At 40.4% G+C, this 23,981-nt stretch overlaps 4 protein-coding genes across 8 annotated transcripts; 3 read left to right on the top strand and 1 right to left on the bottom strand.

Moving 5' to 3' along the window:
• The first annotated feature begins 41 nt into the window (after positions 1-41).
• On the top strand, positions 42-5,283 carry LOC306966877 (uncharacterized protein). Of its 5 annotated transcripts, none has more exons than XM_079561696.1 (12): positions 42-177; positions 575-672; positions 1,983-2,013; positions 3,366-3,443; positions 3,517-3,656; positions 3,807-3,932; positions 4,005-4,050; positions 4,153-4,203; positions 4,289-4,566; positions 4,651-4,755; positions 4,904-4,991; positions 5,057-5,283. In XM_079561696.1, exons 2-12 carry the CDS (start codon positions 580-582, stop codon positions 5,092-5,094), a joined length of 1,074 nt encoding a protein of 357 aa, XP_079417822.1. In that variant the 5' UTR covers positions 42-177; positions 575-579; the 3' UTR covers positions 5,095-5,283. The 5 variants fall into 5 exon arrangements, with proteins under 5 accessions (XP_079417822.1, XP_079417821.1, XP_079417823.1 ...); XM_079561695.1 differs by having other exon boundaries at positions 45-173; XM_079561697.1 differs by having other exon boundaries at positions 45-173; positions 4,904-4,982; positions 5,057-5,282.
• Positions 5,284-5,493: 210 nt separating this feature from the next.
• On the bottom strand, positions 5,494-7,467 carry rbm12ba (RNA binding motif protein 12Ba; the record flags this gene model as incomplete). Its single annotated transcript, XM_079562316.1, has 2 exons — positions 7,311-7,467; positions 5,494-7,103 (listed from the first exon to the last, which is right to left on the bottom strand). The coding sequence occupies exon 2, from the start codon at positions 7,087-7,089 to the stop codon at positions 5,494-5,496; it is 1,596 nt and encodes a 531-aa protein (XP_079418442.1). The 5' UTR covers positions 7,090-7,103; positions 7,311-7,467.
• A 124-nt stretch (positions 7,468-7,591) lies between these two features.
• On the top strand, positions 7,592-16,017 carry tmem67 (transmembrane protein 67). The gene is made up of 27 exons (XM_079562306.1): positions 7,592-7,819; positions 8,349-8,437; positions 8,511-8,601; positions 8,674-8,773; positions 8,908-8,971; positions 9,048-9,119; positions 9,195-9,257; positions 9,420-9,574; positions 9,777-9,885; positions 9,958-10,044; positions 10,122-10,187; positions 10,322-10,472; positions 10,570-10,690; positions 11,551-11,656; positions 12,303-12,359; positions 12,427-12,525; positions 12,610-12,708; positions 13,230-13,316; positions 13,794-13,896; positions 13,988-14,127; positions 14,197-14,418; positions 14,827-14,943; positions 15,026-15,142; positions 15,247-15,354; positions 15,441-15,543; positions 15,614-15,756; positions 15,830-16,017. Exons 1-27 carry the CDS (start codon positions 7,618-7,620, stop codon positions 15,908-15,910), a joined length of 2,952 nt encoding a protein of 983 aa, XP_079418432.1. The 5' UTR covers positions 7,592-7,617; the 3' UTR covers positions 15,911-16,017.
• A 1,676-nt stretch (positions 16,018-17,693) lies between these two features.
• On the top strand, positions 17,694-22,143 carry pdp1 (pyruvate dehydrogenase phosphatase catalytic subunit 1). Its single transcript, XM_079561811.1, has 8 exons — positions 17,694-17,918; positions 17,993-18,160; positions 18,228-18,439; positions 18,557-18,638; positions 18,890-18,984; positions 19,063-19,231; positions 19,515-19,733; positions 20,953-22,143. The coding sequence occupies exons 1-8, from the start codon at positions 17,703-17,705 to the stop codon at positions 21,331-21,333; spliced, it is 1,542 nt and encodes a 513-aa protein (XP_079417937.1). The 5' UTR covers positions 17,694-17,702; the 3' UTR covers positions 21,334-22,143.
• The last annotated feature ends 1,838 nt before the right edge of the window (positions 22,144-23,981 follow it).

Here is a 23,981-nt window from a genome sequence, read left to right as displayed (position 1 = left end):
TTTTATTCAGGCGAAGCTATAAATGCCCTATCCAAAGGTCCTTCCTCGCCGGATAGGGGTGTATTTCCTGCGCAGTGGATATTCTTTGGTCTCGAGTGTTGTCTGTTGTTTAGCTAACTAAATATAGGCCAAATATCTCATTTTTGCTTTGGATTTAAGAGATACCCGCTGAAGTAGGTAACCGGTGTCGTGTTCATAATCTCTCGTCCTGGGAGCTTGTTTTCTTTTTCCGTGTTGTGCTTTAAAGCTAAGCATTCAGGCTAGCTTCACTGCAGGCGACAGCTAATATTTTGCTAGCTTCGTGTTCACTTTCGTTTTAAGCTAAACAGTTAGACCATATTTGGGAAACAAAATAGTTGTTCGTAACCCTTAAAGGCAACGCTTTGGTTCTGTGATAATGACTACACATCCCTACAGGAAAATACTCGAAAGAGATGGCTTAGAGAGGCAGGCCTACTGCAGGCCATTTCGTATAACCTCTACCTTACCCTGTACAGCAGCCTTTCCGCAAATATAAACAGCACTTATACACGTGTAATGTTGATTAACTGTATTTGTTTCGCTTTAACAACAGGAATAATGGACGCAGTGGAAATAGGCCAACAACCTTTCCCCCATCAGTCTGACTGGAGACCCAAACAGCAGCACAATCAAAGGGGCAAATTTCCAAAGGTAAGGGCAATATAACGTGGGTTAAGCATCAAATTGGATGAATCGGTCTTTTGGAAACACGTGGTTAGCGGCGGCTGCTGGAGGTCGACATATTGATGCCAAGTCCTGTGAGATCTATCAATCACACCGTGATCAGTGATTGATACATCTCAGTTGGTTGGTTATGACCATGACGTGAGTTGGATTTAACCAATATATAGAAGATTATTATGGTTATGGAGTGCTGAGAGACCAAATTGCCTCCCCTACAACGCTTTTTCTGTGCCTATTTCCAATTTGATAATATGGTGCAAACTATCCATCAGGGGATGCTGCAGCACCCTTAGCACCCTGGGTTCCCACAGCCTTGCCAATATTGTACTTCAAGGATCTGTCATATACTGGCGTGTCTGCGCATGCTGGAGGCTCGTGTTGGCAAACTGTAATGTCATACAGTTATTGCACTGTAATAACCCACTATTCTGGCCAAATGTTGGAAGCAGCAGCGTCAAATTAAATGATAAAGTCATACATGTAAACACAGAATAAAAGACCAGCATTTGGTGAAATGATATCAAATTGGCAATGACCTTTGATCTATAAATGTAATTGCGCCTTTTCATCCAGTATGACGTCCCACATTAACCACCAATTAAGAGTTTTCTGTGATTTTCAAAGCTGCACTGTTTACAGCCTGTTAGGACTGGTTGACTTTGCAGATTTTTCATCTGGGTTTCAACGGCATAATTGCACTGCCGCTTAGGACCTGCATCTTAATCTTTGGCAATGGTACAGGCTTTGCCTCTATCTATTTAGTCCTAGTTTGTTATGAAAGATCTGTTGAACCGGCACACAGTGTCAGGCATGGATTCTTTGAAAGGTTTTCTGGAAAGAAATCCTTGAATATATTTAGGCTTGACAATGGCATTGATACTGTCAAGGCAAATAAGGTCTACTAAAGACCTAATAATTACCCCAAGCCCGACAACTGAATGTTGTATACTGCCCCTGAAGGTATCGCAAGTTTTGAAATATATATTATATACTACAGGCGTACTGCCCTAAATTGTAAAGGGCTAAACAGTACTTTTGGTCCATAATCTCACTTGATGGAGGACAACTGAGGAAGGATGTCTGACAATCTGACTCTCTTCAGTGTGATGCCCCTCTTATTTAACATCTGTTAATGCAATGCATTGACCAGTTTTATGTACATGAACATTATGAAAGTGCTGCACATACTGCCTCAAAACAGAGACACATTGGCATTTGATTTGGGTGTCACTAATGCCTGTGTCTCTTCTTTATTTGGGGAATATTTCTACCCACAGGGAAAGCCGCCGCAGCATTCTGATGAGATCGGTAAGTTTGATCACCTAATGCCACTGCCTCTGGTAGTGGCATGTTTTAGAGACTTTGTCTCAATTAAAGATTTGCATTGTTTGATTTTGTCATTGTTTTCCGATGGTGAAAACATTGTACAATGCTTGACAAATAAAACTTTTGAAAACTATTTGATGTGAAATGAGATACTCTTACTATACAAAAAGGTTCCTTGTGCCTTTAAAGACACACTGCGTAACATATGACCCAATAAATAGAATAAAATACTAGCATTCATTTTATTAGATATTTTTAATGTTGCAATACATAAAAACTTTCCTGTGAGCAGTTCACCTCTCCTAAAAAATCACACACTGCACAATTTTGGTCAAGCATCTCATCAACAAGACGAGCAGCTCACAATTTTACAATCACCACGTTGTGCAATGTGACATTTTTAGATGTCACATCTAAAAATGCTATAAGACAAAAAAAACACCAGCCATTAGACCTGACTTGTAACTGGGAGCGAGACGTCTCCAGTTCGTCTCCATGGATGTGTTGACTGAAGGCAGCTAGGTCAGGTCCTCATCCAAATTTAGATCATTTCTGTTTAGATAGTCATTAGGAGCATGTTTGTTGGCAACATTATAATCTAAAATGTTACGCAATGTGCCTTTTTTAGTAAACTTGATTTGTATATATCAAGTTGCTTTTTAATTGAGATTTATATAGCTTATTTAAAACGCAACATGTTTTGCAAAAAGCAATTGCAAAAGAATGTCATTTTTATCAACATTAGGTAAAACTGAAGTTCAAAATGAGCTCTCCTGAATTTGAGCTTTTGAAAGAGTCCACAGACTCGGCCACGTGTAGGGACAGGGGCAGATCATTCCACCGTCTGGGGTATACAGCCTGAAAGGACAGGTCCTCTGGGTACATGTACCCAATTGTACTGCACTTCACAAGCTTGACAAGCTTCTCATAGCACTACACTGTGTCACTATTCACTCTCCACACTTGGTGGGAGCAAGCCATGTATGTAGCCGATTCGGTCTATATGCACCACTGGCTCCTCTTATGACCAGCCATTCACGCAGGTAAGGTGGGTGAAATGCCCTGCTCAAGGGCCTCAACTGTATGAACTGGCCAGAGCTGGATTAGAACTGCCATCCCTTTTGTTTTATAAAACAAGGCTTCCCTTGCCATGTTTTTTAATGCAGGCTGCCTAATTAGCATTTGCTTAGTGGCAATTACAACTGACTGCATAAAATGGCAGTACTTCGGTGCAGTTCTTTGGAGTTTCAAACTTTCAACACAAAACAACAAATTGTAAAGTACTGGACACAAGTCTCTTGTATTCTGTTCTCATTATATCTATTGTTTTGAAGTTTATTCAAAAGGAACAGCCATCCTAAGCATGCCTTCGCTTAGCAAGCAGCTGGAAGGACAGACCGCCTGTGTTATTGGTAAGTAAAAATAAGTCTTGTGAATAAGTTCTAAGCAGTAACTTAAAAGTCAAGTACTATACTTACTTTGCAGGTCTTCAGTATGTGTGGGAGTACCGCAGTCCCAGTATGTCCGTTGCGCCACTCTACCACTGCAAAGTGTGTAATGTGCATCAGTTTCAAGGCCACATGCTTGCACATATCGCAGGATGGAAGCACTCCATTAGATACATAGTAAGTAATGCTCAGTAGGTTTAGTTTGTACTTGCCATATTCTACTTATTGTTCTTATACTGTACATGTTTTTCATAACAATGTTAGAGACTCGATCCCTACAGAAAATATTTACTTCTACTGATGTTTTTATGTGTGACTTTGTCGTAGAAAAAGGAGCATCCCGACAAGATTACTTTTTCAGAGGAGGATGTTGTCAAAGATCCAACATTAAAAAAGACTCTTAAAGAAGCCACAGCAGAGCTGGCAAGCACAGAAGGCAGAGGACAGCTCAAGGTATGAAATTTACATTCAATGTCTGTTATTTCTTTAACTATGTAACTGATGTTACAATACTTATCCGCTCAGGTAATCTTAAAAGAACCCTCAACTGTACCAGCTTTCAAAGGACTTCGTAAGTACAGTTCTGGGCATGTTACATTTGCATTATTTCTAATTTTACATAAGTGAAAATCTATTGCATGGACTTAAACATGAATGCATTTGTTCTCTTTAGTTTCTGCTTCACTAAAACAACCCGTAAAAATGCCGGCATCAGCGCGCTTTGGTATGTATTTATTTCCTCCAATATTGCATGAAAAATTTACTGATGACAGATTTTGAGGCTAGTCTTTTTTTATTTTTTCCACCAGTTCGTCAACCCATGAGAGGTGGTTACAGAACTGAAGGCTTTGGTGGGTACGCCAGCATGCAGGCGCCTCCTGACTACAGTCATGAGCCAAGCCATGGACATTTTTACAGTATGGCCCATAATCCAGAAAGAAACGAATATGAGGCTTATGATCAAGGTGTACCTTCTCGTGACTACCACGAATACAATGAGGCGCCAATGCACACTTTGGATCAACCAGGCCCCCCCCACAGACATGAAGGCGGGGGGGACCTTTCCAACACACTGCTTGGTTACCTGGTAAGTTCAGGTTGCAATCACCTGTTGGCAGGAGTGTAGAATATGTGCATTTATTTTCTATTGGCCGTTCTCTGCCTTTTGTAGGACACCTTCAAAATCGAGAATGAGAGCGATGCCCAACTGGTGTTAAAGGTGACACAGAAGCTAACTGATATCTTGATGGAATACCGACTTGGGCACACAGCTAAGGTACTCATCGTTTACTGCCTAATTTACAGTTAATAAAAGCAATATTAATAAAGGGGAGATGTGTTGCATGTGGGTTTATAATGCATCAGACTTGTATAGTGCTTTTGTAGACACTCAACGCTTTAGTTTTCCCATATTTATTTTATAGGATCAAAGTATGCCACAAAGTTTTCCCACCTCATCGCCCAAAATGCCCAAATATAATGAGCAGTATTCTGGATATCAAGGTATGGATCGTAAATGATGCAGCTTTCCATTATAAATGTTCACAAATGGTATTTAATAAAACCATATTTTTCAGGTCCATCCAGGTATTCTGGTCCTCCATCCCGATTCTAAGAAAAACAATCTTGAGTGGATCACTTCTAATTGTGTTTTGATTAGCTGTTTTATCTATCAAGTATAGTTTTTTTCCCTTTTGTATGCTTTTTTAAGTTCAGAACTTTTATTTTTCAAATCAATGAATTCCTGTATGTCAACTTGATGCCATGTTTAATAAAAGGCCAGAGACCTGAATATGATCTGTTTTAATAAAAAGGTGAGACCTGAACAAGATCTTTTTTCCAAAGAATAACTGTACAGTAAAGATTTATATTTAAAAAATAAAGTTTATACAGGGCCATTTCTCCTCTTGGAAGTTGTGGGAGGAAAATGGTAATGGTTCATGACTAACAAAATTTAACAATGAACTTTGAAATTTAAGATTTGCAAAAACTTCCCAATGGCTCAAGTATTTTGTTATTTGTAAGTATTTTCCCCAAGTATTTCCTCCATCTGCTTGACATTGATGGGAGTAAGGAGAAGTTTGCTTCCCAGGAACTCCATCCCGTGATGCATTAAAGCCAAGGCTGCGTTTGTCTGTGACTGAAACTGAACCACTGCTTCACCGCCACACGTACCATCCCTGTCCCGCAACAATGTGATGTCCTCCTCCCTCAGTTTGTTCTCAGAGAAGAGGGCTCTAATCTGACTTCTTCTAACATTCGCAGGCATGTTTCTTACATACACACATGTGCGAGCAGTTGTGCAGCGTTCACGGCTCTGTTCCTCTGTATCGGTACTCATTTTCCCAAACTTCCGTGCGTTTTGCGTGGATTTGTCCATTTCCATCATGCTTCTCATCTCCTCTTTGGTTATTGGTGTGACGTGAATGGTGTGAGAGCCCAAGTGGCATCCACTCAAGTTAATGGCGTAGTCGTAATCTTCTCGTTTGTTAAACATTACAAAAGCCTTGTCTGTTCTGTTCCTCTTGGAGTCCAGTAGATGGATGATATTGGTGTGCGCAATATTTGGACATCCAAACAATTCTTTAATCTCAGTCTTGGTGATGGTCACTGGTAAATTACTGACCATGATGATATGCTGCGTGTTATCAGAAGGTGAATCCTTACAATTTTTGGCGAATTTATGCTGCGATTCTTGATTAAAGTGTCTCCTTCTAGGCCACTCTGAATCTTTCTTGTAGTTCAGAGTATCTTTTAAAGGGTTCGGCTTTGATTTTACTTCATGATAAACATTTTCGCGTTCTTGTAGAGCACCGAGCCACATCTTTTCTGTCGCAGTTCGTACCTCCACACAGGCAGAGCCCATTGAACAGTCATTAAAACGAAGGGCATCTGTTGCATCCTGGAACCTGCCAAGCTTGAGCAGGCTGCCAAAGCGAACACCTAACTTCACATTCAGTAAGACCTCCTGGACATTAAACTCTTTGAAAAAATGGCAGATGTCTTGTTTTGTAGTAGAGAACGGTAGACCAAACACCCTGATGTAGCCGGGGATGACCTCAACGGGAGGAGACAATGGCTCAATCGGTGATTCACTTGCAGCAACGTTTATCTGAGATGGCAGGCCTTGTAATAAAGTACAAACCCCAAGAAGAAATGCAGCATCCGTGTCAAGGGAGTCTTTCTTTAAGGTTTGTTCAGCAGCTCCAACAGGAAGCTGTGTCATGTCTGAAGACTCTCTGGCCGCCCTCGGATCGGCCGGTCCCACATTCACAGGTACTATTTTTCCACTTGAGGATGATCGAGCCCGTTTATTAGCACAAGGTTTGGATGATGACTTCTTTCTCTTTAGAAATGACTCAAATTTGTGGTCAACCTCCACCATGCTGCTTATGTGTAAGTCCACCTGAGAGTCCTTCAGAAACTGTCCATTTAACTGCAGTGCAAGCAATACTTCTTCGTCAGATTGAAAGGCAATAAAGGCCTCACCAAACGCACCTCCGACAATAAACACTCCGCCTTCTGCTATTTGGAAATCCCCAAAGAAACTGCGGATATCCTCAGCACTCGCCTTGGTATCCAAACCTGTGAGTCGCAGAATTGTGGCCATGATCGTGCCCTTATCTGTGGGAAAACCACGGAAGGTACAAGGTAAAAAACACTGTTGCGCAACATTCAGATAATCGTGCTCTCAATTTATTTTACAATCTTTTACTGATTTACCTCGCCCCGATACTAGCAGAGAAGGCCTGTTCTGTAACAAAGGCCAAATGCACACGGAAGTTGTACAAGACATACGCGATGTTTCCATTGTGTGTAAATATGTCTTACCACGGGTAATCGTCAAAGGTTGTCAGACAGTACTGTGTTCTGGTATGTTGTCGTCGCCTACAAAGACATCCATGTGCCCCTCGTCGTGCGCCTCTTCCCGCCGCCAGTTCCTCTTTTTTTTTTTTTTTACACTGGCTACACACCGACTGGACTGTAGGATCCTTCTGTCGCCACCTGGAGGAGCGGGGTAATTCTTTAAAAGGGGGATTTCCAAAGTCTTTCTCTCATCCTCCGCTCCAGTAGGTGGCGTCTGTTTGCTATCCGCGCGTATGATCCCGCGAAGAAGAAGACGAGTCCGTTGTTTACCATGGCGACGGGGACGCTGCCATCGGTTTTATCTGTTTTAGCTGCATTATTTCTGTTAATTTACCGGAATAATTTTAACGTGAACTGTCAGCAATTCATTATACCGTTCGACGACCCTAAGAGCTGTGGCACTGATAATTTTTTTGATATTTCCAGTCTTTCGTGCGCAAGCTGTGGTTCTAATCAACGCAGCAGCTCCACAGGTTTGTTACCGTTGTTACCGTTAGCGCGTTAGCATACGCATGTGACGTTATGACCGTAGGTGGACACAAGCACTAAATGTCATTGAGGTTCACACTTGATTGTAATTTCGTTTTTGTTTCCACTAATGTGCCGTAAATCCTAAGACTAGCTTTTAACCAGTCAGCTCTGTGGAGGCACTGGTACAGTTGTGTTGTGAGTCTTCCTATGGACCTATAGTCTGATGAATAAAGGAGATGATGATGATAGTGACTAATTCAAGACATTAGGAACATGACCATAGCTCTAAATAAAGACCTAGCGTTACAACACAGAACCCACGCTGTTACCCATAGACTGTAGAAAATAAAGGACCTGGTCACAAACAAACCATGTGTAAACTAGGCCTAAGGTAGAACTAACTCTTGACTCAACCAGGTCAAAATCAGGGTCAGGTCAGGCCTAAACAAGGACTAAACTAAAAGTACCATATCCAAACCTGGACATGAAGGGGACACAGATATTTCATATAACAGAATGATTGTTTCACAGGTCTTTCATGTGTCTGCAAAACTGGCTATTTTGCACTTATCGCAGAAAAAACATCATTTTTTTGTCAAAAGTGCCCAGCAGATAAACCAGTAAGTGAACCTTCATTTTACAATAATTTCACAAATTCACTGTGACATTAATCTTTGCCTTTTTGTCGCACAGGCTGTAACAAAGGATGGATTCGGCTGCATCCGCTGCCCGGGCAGTTTGAGCGATGAAGGGTTTTGCACATGTCCAAAGGGGAGCATCCTCGGTAAGAAGGAAGTTATAGCACAGTAATAAGTTTTCTGTACATAGTGATAGTCATGTTTCCTCTGTTTTTCAGTGGAGAGAGACCTTAATGGGAACATTTTTGAAGAAGCCAAGTGTGAGACATGTAACGGCAACAAACCAGCATCTACAGTCCCTAACAGTGATGGAGACAGGTATGAATTCCTTAGGTATACGTTCCACCGTTCATCCATGCCTATATTCATTTAATTAGTAACTTTCTATGACTTACCTTTGCTGTCTAAGCATCTAAAAAGCACATAAAAGTTAATCATCTCAATCTTTGTAGGTGTGAGAGATGTCATGCCTCCTTCTTAAACACCTCCTGTACCTGTGGATCTTCCAATATTCAAGTAAGTGGGGACAAAATCTCCCACAGTACCATTTAGAGGACTAAATCAAATGTTCATATATTGTGCTTCTCCGCAGGCTGGAGGGTTGTGTTTCCCGCCAGGAATTCTCCCAACAAATGTGAATCCTAGTGTGAACTTTGCTCAGCTCGTGAGTTGTTTTCATTTCAAAATGAAAATGAATGTTGTTGCTTTTTGCTGATGGTATGTCCCATGTCTCTTGCAGAAGATTAATGTCCATTCAGCGTGGTTTGTCAAAAATCTCTACTCCTCTGCAGCAGCTTGTCTGGTAATGTTAACCTTTCTTTACTCATAAAGAGGGGTATTGTGCTTTTCATTACATTTCTGGACCAATCTTTGTCACCTCTACAATAGCATTGTATATTTTAATCCAAAAGGTAATTCCTGACATTTTAATTATTCCAAATGCATCATTGTGTCCTCATTGCAGGTCTACTCTAACACGACGGCCTGCCAGGCTCTGGGAAACATGTGTGTGCTGAATATGCACTCGTTCAGTGGAGTGAGCACTGACGCCTGCGGTCTCTTCAACACCATCTTCAGATCCAGGGCTGCTCTAAGTTCAACCCACGACATTTCCTACTGGTATTTATACAAATGGAAAATGTACAATGTATATAATACACCTGTTATATACACTGTATATAATAGGTGTATACACAAAGTTAACTCTTCACAGACAATTATATAACAGTGTTTGAAGGCCTACTGTAGATTTTTTTTTTTCAGATTTTGAGCTTTTTTGTCGTCGTTGTTGTTGCTTTGATATGAAAACGTTGATTTTTAGGAGAGTCAACTTGCCATGGCTTTACTACGGAGATGAACCAGGACTGGCAAGTAGGGTGCTTCAGACCAACCCTGTGCCTATTGGATTCAGTTTCAGAGGACAAAACAAGGTAGTGTGAAAACTGATGATGAAATGAGTACATTAAGTAATAACAAGTAACTGAGATTTGGTCTTGTTACAGAATACTGCCATTAATTTGGTTGCTGCTGTTTATAACATAAGAGGAGAGTTTGTTCGATGGGAAAACATAGGTCCAGGTAATCTACAGGTAAAATCCCATGCAAGTTTTTCAATATCACAAATATACTTGCATACAATAGCTATAAACACTTCAATATCTCTCAGCTTTGTCCAGACATGGCTACAAGGCAGGCAGCAGCTTTCAGTTTTGGGACATCTTACCACGAAAGTGTAAGCAACTTTTATTCATGAAATTTCCGAAAATTCTATGGAGAAAAATGAATGGGGATTGACGTTGATAACTAAAACTATATATTATTATTATTATTATGATTATATATGCATCACTGTTTGTCCATCTGCAGTGTACTATCTCAGTGAAAGAACTGCTGACTGATCACCCAGAGCCATTGTTGTATGATGTGTTCATGGATCTTGGAGGTGAGAACAAAAAGCTTCTTCCTCTGCCTACACTGGTCAACAACCAACAATATAATGGGAGGTTCATAAACCAAGGTACTTTTTGATCTTACTATTCTTTAATTTAGTCATTTTGTAATAAGTTAACCCTGGAAAAGTAAACCTTTTCTTTGTTTGTTTGTGTTTTGAGCAGAAAGCATGAAAAACTGGTACCTGTCTCGCCGCGTGTTTCTCGTCGATACATTGAGCGGACGAGAGAAGATCTTAAGTTCTAACCCCAAAGTAATCCGCGTGGTCCGCAGTCTCAAAATAAAGTGAGTTTAAGTAGATTCAGAACATTGACTAAGAACCCCCTCAGAAAATATTGCCCTTACCTTGTAGCTCAAACCCCTTAACTGAAACATAAAAGGCTCAATCGCGTTTTAATATAGTTCAGCGTGTTTAAACAAGGTCCCATTATTTCATGATGCTTTCATGTTAGTACAAGATCATTTCACGCATCTTAAGACAGGCACCACGTTATTTCATTGTTTATCACAACATTTTGTAAAGAATGAGCTATGCCACTGGTAATATATCGCAAAAAATATTGTAGTGCAATATTAGGTGATGCATTATCCGTATCATAACAAGCCACAATATATGAAAAAATCACTAAAATCTTCCATCTGACTGAGATGGAGACATTTTTTTTGCAAACTTAGCCTAAAACAAAAAATGCATGAAAATGTTAGTTTTAGCTTGAATTTTTCTAATTTTGTTCCATTTTTGTCTTGTTTTGATCCTGATTATTGCAATATTATGCACCCGTATCACATATCACAAGCTTTTTCAATATGGTGCAGCCCTCGTCTCTCTGTGTGTATAATCAGATAGTGTGAAGAGCAGAGGAAATCCGTAGTCAGTGGTTGGCATAACAACATCAAGTAATGCAACATCAGGACAAGGAACACGAAATAAAACAGTGGTGAATTCATAATCTTTCCAATCATGCAGAACAGTGTCATTTCAGACTTATTTCATAAAAACTAATCTTGACAAACCTGAACTGAAGCAAACCAGTTGTTATCTAATTACAAAAACCCCAAAGTAACTGTGCCCCTGTTTGAGAAACACTACACCAGTAGCAGAAATGTTGTATGTAATGACTGACACTGATGTGTTTGTGAATTAGGTTTCAGCTGGTCCCGCGAACTCAGGAGGGACAGGTGTATCCTCCTCTGATCACAGTGACTTACAGGGATGTCCCCGTCACAGATATCAACACACAAACCGTGACGGTAAGTTTGAACAATTTCCTAATGTTGACTTCAAGACCAGACATGTCACCAGGACTAGGGCTGAACGATATAGACACAATTTCACATCTCGATATTCATTCCAAGATATCTCAATATCGATACGATATAACTATGGGGTAGGTGAAAACCACTAAAGAGTGGTTTTATTGATAAAAATCTATATAGTTTATATCTCGTCTTATCGATATTAATATCTTGAATGTTCATATCTCGATATCGATACGATAATGATATATTTTTCAGCCCTAACCAGGACCAGTTTATTTTTCAGTGTAAAACCAAAGTCAGCAAAGTAAATCTGAATCAGACCAAGCACTGTCGACAATGTTTTATACATTTACATACAAATGCTAATACTAAACAAATTTTCACTGCAATTAACAGCTTTTCGATTATAAATTATTTTCATCTGATTGGGACTCTTTTCTCATGAGCAAGTACATGGAATAAATAGAACTGAGTAAATTCAGATTTGCAATTATGACCAAGTCTACAAAAAATGGTCTTGGGTACTACACATTAATGACACAACACTACACATTAATTAAAACATTAATAACACAACACTACACATTAATAAACTAAAGGATACTATAAATGTATTTATATTTTTCCTTGTTTATAGACCTCATTTTCTGTGGAGTATGAGATGGACCAGAATGAATCAAACTTAAAAATGAATGTAAGTGTGTAAACATGTTTACTTATGTGGCTTAGATCTTAGTACTGCATGTTGATCATGTGCTCAGACTGCTCTCGGAGTGCTGGGAGGTGTGGCAGTGCTGTATTCACTGCTGAAGACCGTCAGCTGGAAGAGGAGGGTTGCCACTCTTCTCATTGATGCTGAGGTTTATTTTATAAGCAAGTCCTCTATTATTATTATTATAAACACAATCTGCGAGTAACATCCATGCCTTTTTTCCCTTCTGCAGACAATCTTCAAGTTTTTGTTATTCTATGCTGGAGATCTGGCAAATGTGTTCTTTGCCGTCACTGTTGGAACTGGACTTTACTGGCTTATATTTTACAAGGTGAACAGCTAGTGCTTTTACCTTGACTTTTGACTCATTTTTCGCTTCAGTTGGCTAGCTCTGTGCACAGTGTGTTGCGACTGTCTCCGAAATTAGAAATAAGCTAAATAACGCAAAGATCTGTTTCAAGTATGTACATCATATCACAGGTTTTTACCCACTTGCATGTGACATAGTGTTCAAAGTATGTATTTTGACAAGACATGGCTAACTGCACATAGGAATAAAACCAGGACAGGAAATGTTTGGGACTCCAGGAAGTCTAAAACATAAACATTTCAACGATACCATGATTTAATAGTTGCTTGCCTTTCGTTTTACTTATTGGGTGAAAATGTTTCGCAGTTTGGCTTTTCTTAATCTTCTTAATTCTTTTTTCTGCATGCTCTTCCTACCATGGGCTTTTTATTTTTCCTACTCTTTATAGTCACTAAAGGCAAGTCTTTCTCTGCTTCAGACCTCTTTGTTATGTCGCCAATATTTCAAGTTCAAGCAGTTTTCATGTTGCTCTTTTGATTTAGGCGCAGCAGTTTGTTTCCGTGGTGCTGCCACTTCCTGCTCAAGAAGAACAATTTGTCACGTACATTGGTTGTGCCTTTGCTTTAAAGGTGAGGTCGCAAACAAACAAAAATGTAACAAAAGTTTCAATGTACAGTAGGGCAGCACGATTATTTGAATCACAATTTAATTAACTCAACTTTCTGGAAAGGCAAATTATTCAGGCAGCAAAATGTTCCCGACAAACAAAATATCTTGTTTGCTGTGGTCTCATTATGTAAAAATCTGTTTAAAATCAGTAAAGTATAATTCTTGAAATTCTCCCTGTACAAACATGTCCTTACTATTGTTCGACTGTTCATAATCAGTCTTCTTTCGTGCATTAGTGTTACCGGATTTGTTAAAACCGGACACTGGGCTGAATCTTGATTTTAACACAGAATTGCGATATTTACTATAACATACTGAAAACATACGAATCCGATCTGAATTGGATATTTGCCCCAGAATTATGCAGCCCTTTTCTATTTGTTTGACCTTTAGCTGCTACATTTTAAACTGACTAATGCTGTCTGTTTTGCATCAAGGCAATCCAGTTTCTTCACAAGCTGGCCTCTCAGTTGTCTGTGGACATGTTCTTCATTGATTGGGAGCGGCCGCGGAACAAAACTGGCACCAGGTCGCAACACGGTAAGGGCTCAGTACTTTTTCTTCTCAATATTCTTTTATGGTAGTGATCAGTTTCTGGGTTATTAACGTACTTGTGTTATACTCTCGTTAGCTGCTGGTGAAATCAAACGTGAGCCTAACCCTGTGAGCATCTGGAGGACTTACTTTGTGGCCAATGAATGGAATGAAATACAGACTATCCGTAAAATAAGCCCCACGTTTCAGATCATGGCCGTGTTGTTTTTTCTTGAGGTAAAGTGAGTCATGTGATGTCCGTTTGTACTGAAAGTTGTTATTTCTCACAACTTCTTGACTGTTTAGGTGTTGGGTTTCTCCAACCTGGCTCTGCGGGACCCCTGGTCTTCGTTAGAGCGCCCCCCGCAGACATACACCCCATCCCACAGTCTCATTCTGCGCTATGGCCTGGCCTCCACCCTGTGGCTCTGCATTGGACTTCTCCAAGTCATCTTTTTCAGTGTCTTTTATGAGTGCTTCGTTGAGGACAAGATCAAGCAGTTTGTGGATCTCTGCTCCATCAGTAATGTAGGTGGAATGATCCCTATTCGTTTAATAAAGTTAACGCAAATCAAAACTGCATCACTCTCTTGGTGCAAAACAAAACAACAATGTATAGATCATTATATATAGAACAATTTCAGTTATGTTATTTATGTTAGTTATTTGTTAAAGGGGCTAGATGCAAATTGGCAATTTTATACTCATTGCTGCCACCTCAGGTCATACGTGTAACTGCACCTTCTATATTAAGCCCTTGCATGACTTTTTGAGTGACAGTGCAGGATTTTAGAGGCAGTTGTGGTGAACAGGTCTGAGCTCATTCTACACATTAGGACATGGCTGGAACATGTAGGGGAAGGAAAATACTTTATTGTAACATTTTTAAACTCTGTATAGTCCCTTTTAATGTTGCATGTTTTCTTTTCTTTTTAGATTTCCGTGCTGATCTTTTCCCACCGCTGTTTTGGCTACTACATTCACGGGCGTTCTGTTCACGGCCACGCGGATACAAACATGGAGGAAATGAACAACAATCTGAAAAGAGAAGGCGTGAGTACTGTCCTTTTTATTTCGGTTACATTCGTATTTTTTCTACAGCCTCTTAACCTTTATTGTTATTAATATTTGTAAGGAATCTCTGTGCGGTCAAAGAGGTCTGCTGCCCAACACAGACATCCAGACATTTCAGATCGCTCTCACACACCGATTTAGGTCTCAGTACGATCGCATACGGGAGCCACTGAACAGGGTGTGTCTCGACCGTCATATTCATTCTTTCATTTTTACTTTTTATTCATCAATTTAGTACACCTTCAAACTCACACTTTAAATAACTTTTATGTTGCGTTGTAGAGGAACAGGCCGACCCGACTGATGGACACTGCTACAGGAAATCAATTTGAGCAGAGCACCAGAGCCTACAACACCATGAACCACTTCCTAGGATGTGTTATTGACCATGTTCGTATCTTCTATCTAAGTCTGTGTATCATCTGCTTTGACATGACTGTAAACTATTTATATTTGTTCATTTTTATTAACTTAAGGCCCAGCCAGACATGGACTATATTGTAAGAGACAAGCTGATGTTGGAAAGGATCATTGGGATGGAGTTTCTTGAACCCAACGACAAAAGCATCTTCTACAATGGTAATATCTATGTGACCCAGAATTGATTTGTTTGCTGCATAATGATCAATAATGTTTGCTTTGCTTTAAGATGAGGCCCACTCGTTCAGTTCAATGCTGTACTATGGAAATGAGGCCACGCTGCTGATCTTTGACACTTTATTCTTCTGCGTGGTGGACCTCGGGTCTCAGAGCTTCGTGCTCGCTGCTGTGCTCACGTATTTGCAGCAGATGGTATGTATCGCTCATTTACTGCTTTCATTAAATTATTCTAAATTAGAAATCAAGTTACATTTGTTTTTTGTAGATATTCCGGTTGATACGCAACGCGCTGGGAAGAAGGAATCTTGCCAATAAAACACTAGTGGATGAGCGATTTCTGATATAAACGTTTTAGAGTTTTAGATTTGTAATGTTATAAAAGCTTTGTTATCCACATGTTTTGTATTTATGGTGTATTGTGGAGCTGTTTTGTGGAGTTTGATTTGTAACTATTTTTACATTGCAAAGATATTTTGTATATATTTTTGTAAAGTTTGTACCTTTTTTTTAATTAAAAGTCTTGCCTACATAAAGAGTCTGGCAGTTTTTTGTATATTTGGGCTATTGTTGTGTAAATGTTTGTAATAATTAATTGTAATGCTTTTAAGTCTGCCATCAGTGCACACAGTGTGAATGTTATGTGTACACAAGTGAAGATAACTGGTTCGTGGTCTGTAGGAACGTCTGAAGCGCTTGGGCTTTACTCATTGGCTTTACTGCATTTTGGGAAGGGCGTAGAAACGTGGTGCGTAATGACGCAGAGCAGCTGCAGCCAATGGGCGCAGAGGGTGACTCGCTGCAGACACTGGGCTCAGGCTTCACGATGAAGCCATGAACTTTTGTAACTTCTTCTTCTTCATAGTCACCTTTAGGTGAGTGATGACTTGCACTGTGTATATATTTTGTTTTGTAGGCTTGTTCTGTAATAGAGGTCGGGTTGTCTGTTGAAACGTGTGAGAAACGGCATGAAATGGTTTAGTAGTAGGTGGGTGTAACCCAACTAGCTTTAGCTTAAATTTGTCCTCTCTATCAGGTTAGGTGATTTGTTCCTTGAACACTTATCAGTCTCTGTAAATATTCTATCAAACCTTTGTTGCTCTTAATGCAACTGTATATTGTCTGTTTGTTTTCTTGTCCAGTCGAGTATTTGCCCTGAGCCCAGCCTAAGGGTTATCTCACTCACCACTAGCAATGTAGGAAAATGTCAACAAACATGGCAACTTTCTTGCTGAGCTAGGATGGCCCACATGTGGATACAGTTACTTACAGTAACCCTCCCGCAACTTTTGCCAGGACTGTATTTGCTCTGAATTCGTAGAGCACCGTTTCTTAAATTTAGCTGCGTTTGGACAAAAGCTCAACAAGCCCATCTGACTCATGTGTCATTGACAACATTTTCAGATGATATCACAATAAATGATGTTATAAACGCAGGGAGTATTGTCGTCGGCTGTTGAATCCTCATCTGCAGGTCATGCTCTGACCATTACTCAAATGGAGGACTGAAACTCTAGTCAAATCTATTTTAAGCTGCCCCCCAGCTAAGTCATAAAGCAGGACTGATTTGTGGCAAAGGGACAGCTACACCAAATGAGTGAAGGAAGCTCGAGATTATACTTTTTTCAGTGAATGACCATAAAGCGTTTATGTAACGTTTTTAAAAACCTTTGGGCTGAAGCTGATGTGATCATTTACTAACCTTTATGTTGTATTAAAATGTTATTGTCTTTTCTTTGTCTTGGATTGGCTGTTACAGATTTAATCATTCTGTGCAAACAGATCAAATCAATTCCTCCTTTGTAGCTGTGTTTGATATTTAGTTAAGCTTTACATATTTGTTTTGTTAAATATGTTTTATACCTTCTTATGGTGAATAGGATTGGTTGAATACTATCATTACCAGTTTTATTGAGCGCAAAAGTTACACATTGATCTCATTTTGTTTCGGAACAATGACTAATTTTGAAACAACAAAGTCACAGTGAACCCAGATGCTCTGAATGTGGAGGCGTGTGCTTCAAGAGTTTCCACTGCAGCTGCAGCTTCTGTTTGCACGGCCTGCCTAATGAAGGATGAGGGGTGGTAATGCGTAGCTCATCATGAGTGCTCTGTCCCATGTCCACAGCACTTCCTGAGCCATGGCTGTTACATCTCAGGTCCTGAGGGGTTTGCCCCGAGCCCTGGCCCCCTGTCTGTTACCATGCCAACAGCAACTTCATTCTGGGTCTGTTTGTCACAAATTACCACCAAAGTGTACCTCCAGAAGTTACCAGACGAGCTCTGTGCTGCGCAGCTACATCCTCACGCCTCCTCAGGTTAACTCCATTCTCAAAGCCAACGAGTACAGCTTCAAGGTGAGTTGGTGACATAGACATCACCCGGTTTGATAAACCCTGTGTAATGGCTAACTTTATATTGATGTCATTAGGTGCCAGAGTTTGATGGGAAGAATGTGTCAGCAGTGGCAGGTTTCGAGAGTAACCAGCTTCCAGCGAATGCTCCAATAGAAGACCGGCGGAGTGTAGCCACATGTCTGCAAACACGAGGAATGCTGCTGGGAGTGTTTGATGGTCACGCAGGCTGTGCGTGTGCACAGGTAAGGACTCTACTGCATTCTCTACTTGAGAAACTACCCATTGCTTTGACATACTATTTGTCTTCAGGCTCTGAGTGAGAGATTGTTCTACTACATTGCTGTATCTCTGCTGCCCCATGATACTCTGTGTGAGCTGGAAGCAGCTGTAGAGTCCGGTCGGGCCCTCAGTCCAATCCTGCAGTGGCACAAACATCCCAACGACTACTTCAGCCGAGAGGCGCAGACACTTTACTTCAACAGCCTCAGAACGTACTGGCAAGAGCTAATCGATCTAACAAGGCAAGCAAAGACAAACCCTGTAAATGTTCACTGTAGATACAAATGGCCTTTGTTGATGGGTGTTGTTGTAAAATATAACTTGTTAAAACTGTGCAAACCATTGATCTTTCCTTGTAGTCCTGGAGAAGTTCCAGACACACACGAGGCTCTGTTAAATGCCTTCAAGAGGCTGGACAATGACCTCTCTCTGGAAGCTCAGGTACATGCCCTGCTCCTTCAGTGTATTATTGTAATATCACATCAGGAACTTGTTAGAACATAAGCATGTTCTAAGCATTAGGATGGGATTGCAGGGTGTAGTCTAGACTTGACCCACAAGTACATCATGTCAGTCCGACGTATTGTATGTCACCTCTTTCATAAGCGATACTCCTGTTTAATAATCCAAATATAGCCTGTACGGAGGAGCTCTACCCTCTTCATGTTATTTATACCCCTTGTGCCTTGCAGGTTGGAGACCCTAATGCCTTCTTACACTACTGGGTGCTAAGAGTGGCCTTTTCTGGTGCCACGGCTTGTGTGGCTCATATCGATGGTCCAGATCTGTATGTACACACACAATACTGACGGAGTTAAGAAAGGGAATCTGTGTATTTTGACTCTTCCTGTCTCTGTATTGCCAGATTTATTGCCAATTCAGGAGATGCTCGGGCAGTGTTGGGAGTGCAGGAGGAGGACGGTTCGTTCAGTTGCCACACACTTTCCAATGATCATAGCGCACAAAATGACGTGGAAGTGGCCCGGATTCGGGGCGAGCACCCGGCATCCGAAAGAAAGACTGTAATTAGACAGGTATTAAAGGATTTTTGTTTCTTTTTAGTGTCATTGTAGTTGTCCCATAATCCATCACAACATGAGGAGGAAATATTGTTCCAAAATCAAAAGGAATAAAGTTTGGGAATTATGTGTACAAATGTTTATGCTCCTTGATGTGTTTATAATATGCATTAGCTTCATCCTAATTTGAAAACACTAATGGTAAATCTAATGCAACTCATCAGAAATTGCGCCCTTTCACTTCTAAACTCCAGTGTTGCCATGGTAACTATTGCTAAAAGTCGCTTTGGTTTTCCAGGATCGTTTGCTGGGTCTCCTCATGCCTTTCCGTGCGTTTGGCGACGTGAAGTTCAAATGGAGCATCGAGCTGCAGAAGCGCGTGCTGGAGTCGGGGCCTGATCAGCTCCATGAAAATGAGCACACGAAGTTCATCCCTCCAAACTACCACACGCCGCCGTATCTGACCGCGGAGCCAGAGATCACGTACCACCGGCTCAGACCGCAGGACCGCTTCCTGGTGAGTCGTCACAAACCCGATATGTAGCAACTTTAATTACCCCGTGAGGATAGCTGATTTTAAGAAGCCATGGGTAGTGCTTCAAAAAAAGATGACGAAAAGGAAAAAGAGAAAAATATTTATGTTTATTTTACTGTCAGTTCACTTTCTGTTGTTATTTTTTGTTTTTTTTGGGTGTCATGCATGTAAACAAGCCACACCGGATTGTAGCCTTGGCTAATTTCCAGCCGTCGTCCCCATGCACACTCACTTTGGAGACAAATTTCTAATAGGCTCAGTGGTGAACTTCCTGTTTGCCAGTGTAGGGTAAAGACTACTTCCTGTCCACCTTTTAAACGTAATTTAAAAATAATTTAGACATTTTAAAAAGAGAAGAAAACTTAAATAAACGTTAAGCTGAATATTATATTATATAGTTGTATTATTTTAACATTCGTCAAATGAATGTTTGCCTTTAGCCTCTGTGCTAAAACAGTTATAAAGACACAGGAGTCTACACAGGATGTAAATGCAAAACTATTGACAGTTCAACAAACACAGCAAAAAAAGAAGCTGTCAGAATCTCCTGCAGATGTAAACAGATAAAAGCCCAAAAACTGTTTTACACCTAATTAGAATAATATATCTCACCCTTTCTCCAGGTAAAATAAAGATATTATTAGATTTAAAACGAGCCTTAATTGTGCATGGGAAAAATAATTTGATAAATATTGTCAGAAAAGACGTACTCGAGAAAATCCAGAGTAAAAGTAATATTTCTGTGTAATTTCTTGTCTAAAAAGAGTCTTGTAGTCGGCTCTTACAACATGTTGTCAGGGTAACGACTGTGTTTTATTCCTATAGAGTTTAGGACTGTGATGTCTGTGGCTGTTAGAATGCATTATAGACTAACATTAGCTAAAAACAGTATAAAAGGGGGAGAAAAAAGCCGTGGAACAACTGTGAGCTGTTGAGTCACTATTGGTAAATACATCTAACACACACAGTAGTGTCCAGGTGTTTTAATGTGAACAATAACTCCAGTATTTTACCCAAAATCTCCATTAGCTGCAAATTCCATGATGCTAAGCGATAGGATGTCACAGTCCTGAACTCTATAGGAATGAAACGCAGTCGTTACCCTTTTGAAGTTAGCATTATGTTCTGAGCACAGAGCCTATTGTTCTGCTCAGTGTATAAGGGACTGCTTCTATTGTACAACATCTCGTCATATCTGCAGGTAATTGGCTCAGATGGACTTTGGGAAACCCTCCACAGACAGGAAGTCGTCCGCATCGTCGGGGAATACCTGACCGGAATGCACCAGCGCCAGCCGCTGAAGGTCGGGGGCTACAAGGTCACGCTGGGACAAATGCAGGGGTTTCTGGAGGAGAGAAAGGCGCGTCTGTCTTCGGCATTCGAGGATCAGAACTCCGCGACCCATCTGATGCGTCACGCGGTGGGCAACAACGAGTTCGGAACAGTGGACCACGAGCGGCTGTCGAAAATGTTGTCCTTGCCCGAAGAGCTGGCCCGCATGTACCGGGATGACATCACCATCATAATCGCTCAGTTTAACCCTCATGTTATTGGGGCTCAGCGACAAGAAGGGGAGTCCTGAGCAACGTGAGCGGTCGGCCTATAAAGCAGGACATACGCTGCGCTTTCTGACGTCATCTTTAAGCTCTAGTTTTAAATCGACTACATGTTTAGTAATATGTGCCCAAAGAAAGAGTCAGTGGACCACTTGAGCAAACTCACTGGTGGTCGTCTGGTGTGGCCAATCCATTTGTGAAAGGTCGTCCCGTATATAGACTCTTTTCTTTTGGTGCAATGCTGATCATGCAGGAATTAAGCAATAAGAGAATCCTGATGTTTTCTCTTTTTGGCCACACATGTATTGGTTTATAATTATATATGCAGTTTGACTATAACACTATTTATAAAGGGGTTTGTATATTTGTGCAACGTGCTTTCTGTGGTCACTGGTCACATCTGGTTTTGTTTTATTTCTGCTGCAATATTTGATGCATATCTTTGTTACAATCTACCTTTTTGCCAAAAGGGTCACGTCTTTATTTAGTAAAGACCTAAACATATTCCAAAGAGGCAGCAGATGCAAATGCTCTGTTTGTGGAGCTTTTACTGTATACCCTCGCCTGCACTAAAACGTTTATTGCTGCTGCTTTTGTAAGATTCATCTGCATTTTAATTTGGCAGCTCTAAATTTTAGTGCCATTTTAGAGTTTTATGGTTCAAAGTCATTATTCTGTTCAGTTAAATCTTTACCTGTGATTTTCACACATAAAATAATGTCTCTGTTTCAAGTTGGTTTCAGACAAAGACCAAATTTTTCACTGACATTGACTGATATTTTTGATTGTCACTTTCTTTTAGAGTTTATTTGCTCTTGAAAGATTGCTTATTTATTTTGCACATAACCAACTTCACACATTTACTGAAGTAGCATCCTTTGTTGCTGAACTCGTATTTCTGAGGCGTTCACTTGTTTTCTTTAATTACAAGAAAAGTTAATAATTTTTTCTGTTACAGTTGCACAGATTAAAGCTGGGTACCTGACTTTTTGTTGTTGAGTAAATGTGTTTTTGCCACCTCAGAGTATGTTGTAAACACAGCTAAAAAAAAACAGACGTTGTTGCATTGTTTCCACCTAAATGTTTGTTGAGTGACAGTGCTTAATTTGTAAATTAGTATTTTCAGGAACACTTTTGACTGATGTGATGGATGTGATGATGTGATGGATTGGGGGAACAGGCCAAAACATTTGCCGGAACACTCTCATTAGACACCATTATATCAGATACATTTTTTGCCGGATCCTCCTAAATATTTCCCGGATCCTTTACCCTGAAAAAAATTGAATTGGGGGAATGCGTTCTTCCAAACGGGGGATCAAATTAAGCACTGTGAGTGACGGAAGATAAAAGTAGAGTCTAAATTAGAGCATTTTATTTTGGGGTCCACTGCTCAAAGCTGCTCAACAAACATGTATATATTTGATTTGTTTGAACAATTCGGATGTGCAGGATAGATTGTGAGAGCAAGAAACAAGTTAACAACTAAAAATGTCACATTTTGAACAGGAGAAATCAGGTAACCAGCTTTAGTGTGATAAATCATGCAATTCATTACTTGTGTTTCTGTAAGTTTGTCAAGTCTGTAGCTTCAGTGGTTTTGTAAAAAAAAAGATTAGATTAATAAAGGTTAACTGCACAGTGTTTTGGTGGAGTTTATTATTATATATTGGTGTCCTGTTGACCCGCTCTGTATCAGGTCTGTGAAGGTTTGGTGGCACTGCCAGACTTAGTCCTGTCACAAGATGGCGCAAAAGGACACGCCATGAAACCACAGGCAGCATAGAAATTGTTTGGGTTTTTTTTTGTCCCCATTCATCCATATATTTATACAATGTTTGGCTTGCTTGTTTGATCAATGCATTATTTAAAGTTATTATTTTATTTTACTGCATACAGTGTATGCCATACTCATCAGATCTATTTGTTTTTGATCACCAAAAAGTTTCACTGTAGTTTGCACATTGGAAACGACTGAGTTACAAACCTTTCTCTCTTCTTTTGGACAAACTGGCCCCCTGACAAACTGTATCATTTTTGTTAATTCAATGGTCACATTAATACACATTAAAATGACCTTTTTCTTTCATAAACAGCAGTTTTGTGAACCTCAGTAACAGCAGCTCTATGAGGTTGATGCAACATTTACTTTTTTGACTTGTTTGTTATAGCTATAAGGTAGATTAAGTTAATCTGTGTTAGTTGCATGTGTGTGGTCATCCTTATGGTCAGGCCCTCTGTATCAGTCCCATCACATGGCTCCCACCAGCAGCCGCTGTGTGTTGTGGAAAGTGTTGCTGGGAAACGGCTCTGAGAGTGAACAGATTCATAAACACTGGGGGCTTGTGTGCAGGTTGTCGTTAAAAGGCTGCAGCTCTCTGTGCTCTGGGCTTTAGAGACTAGAACCAGGCACGAGCTCATTCCACACATCGGTTTAAACACTGGTTAATGTACGTGTCTCACATCATCAACATTATTTAAGTCACCTGCAGACTCATCCTCAGTTGGAAGAGCAGCCAAAATGTTCGTCTGGCTTGGGATTGGCAGCCAGAAGTCCCTCCAACAGCCCCATGGCAGCTGTGGCTATTAAAAAAAAAGCGTATTTGTGGCAGTGCAATTTTTGAATTGATCGCATCATCAGCCTGGTGCTTTCATGTCTACAGCCAGAGCTGAT

This window comes from Gobius niger (assembly GCF_951799975.1).
Source record: "Gobius niger genome assembly, chromosome: 8".
NCBI lineage: Eukaryota > Metazoa > Chordata > Actinopteri > Gobiiformes > Gobiidae > Gobius > Gobius niger.
Note: the sequence above shows the minus strand (reverse complement) of the source record. Positions and strands in the feature narration are given on the sequence as shown.

Excerpts from the sequence above, each read along its gene's own strand:
- LOC306966877 (XM_079561696.1), top strand. The coding sequence starts at position 580 with ATGGACGCAGTGGAAATAGGCCAACAACCTTTCCCCCATCAGTCTGAC. Across the intron at positions 3,657-3,806 it reads AGCACTCCATTAGATACATA|AAAAAGGAGCATCCCGACAA; the intron begins GTAAGTAATGCT and ends ACTTTGTCGTAG. Across the intron at positions 4,756-4,903 it reads GACTTGGGCACACAGCTAAG|GATCAAAGTATGCCACAAAG; the intron begins GTACTCATCGTT and ends TTTATTTTATAG.
- tmem67 (XM_079562306.1), top strand. The coding sequence starts at position 7,618 with ATGGCGACGGGGACGCTGCCATCGGTTTTATCTGTTTTAGCTGCATTA. Across the intron at positions 8,774-8,907 it reads CCTAACAGTGATGGAGACAG|GTGTGAGAGATGTCATGCCT; the intron begins GTATGAATTCCT and ends CAATCTTTGTAG. Across the intron at positions 14,944-15,025 it reads ACAATCTGAAAAGAGAAGGC|GAATCTCTGTGCGGTCAAAG; the intron begins GTGAGTACTGTC and ends AATATTTGTAAG.
- pdp1 (XM_079561811.1), top strand. The coding sequence starts at position 17,703 with ATGGCTGTTACATCTCAGGTCCTGAGGGGTTTGCCCCGAGCCCTGGCC. Across the intron at positions 18,440-18,556 it reads GAGCTAATCGATCTAACAAG|TCCTGGAGAAGTTCCAGACA; the intron begins GCAAGCAAAGAC and ends CTTTCCTTGTAG. Across the intron at positions 19,734-20,952 it reads GACCGCAGGACCGCTTCCTG|GTAATTGGCTCAGATGGACT; the intron begins GTGAGTCGTCAC and ends TCATATCTGCAG.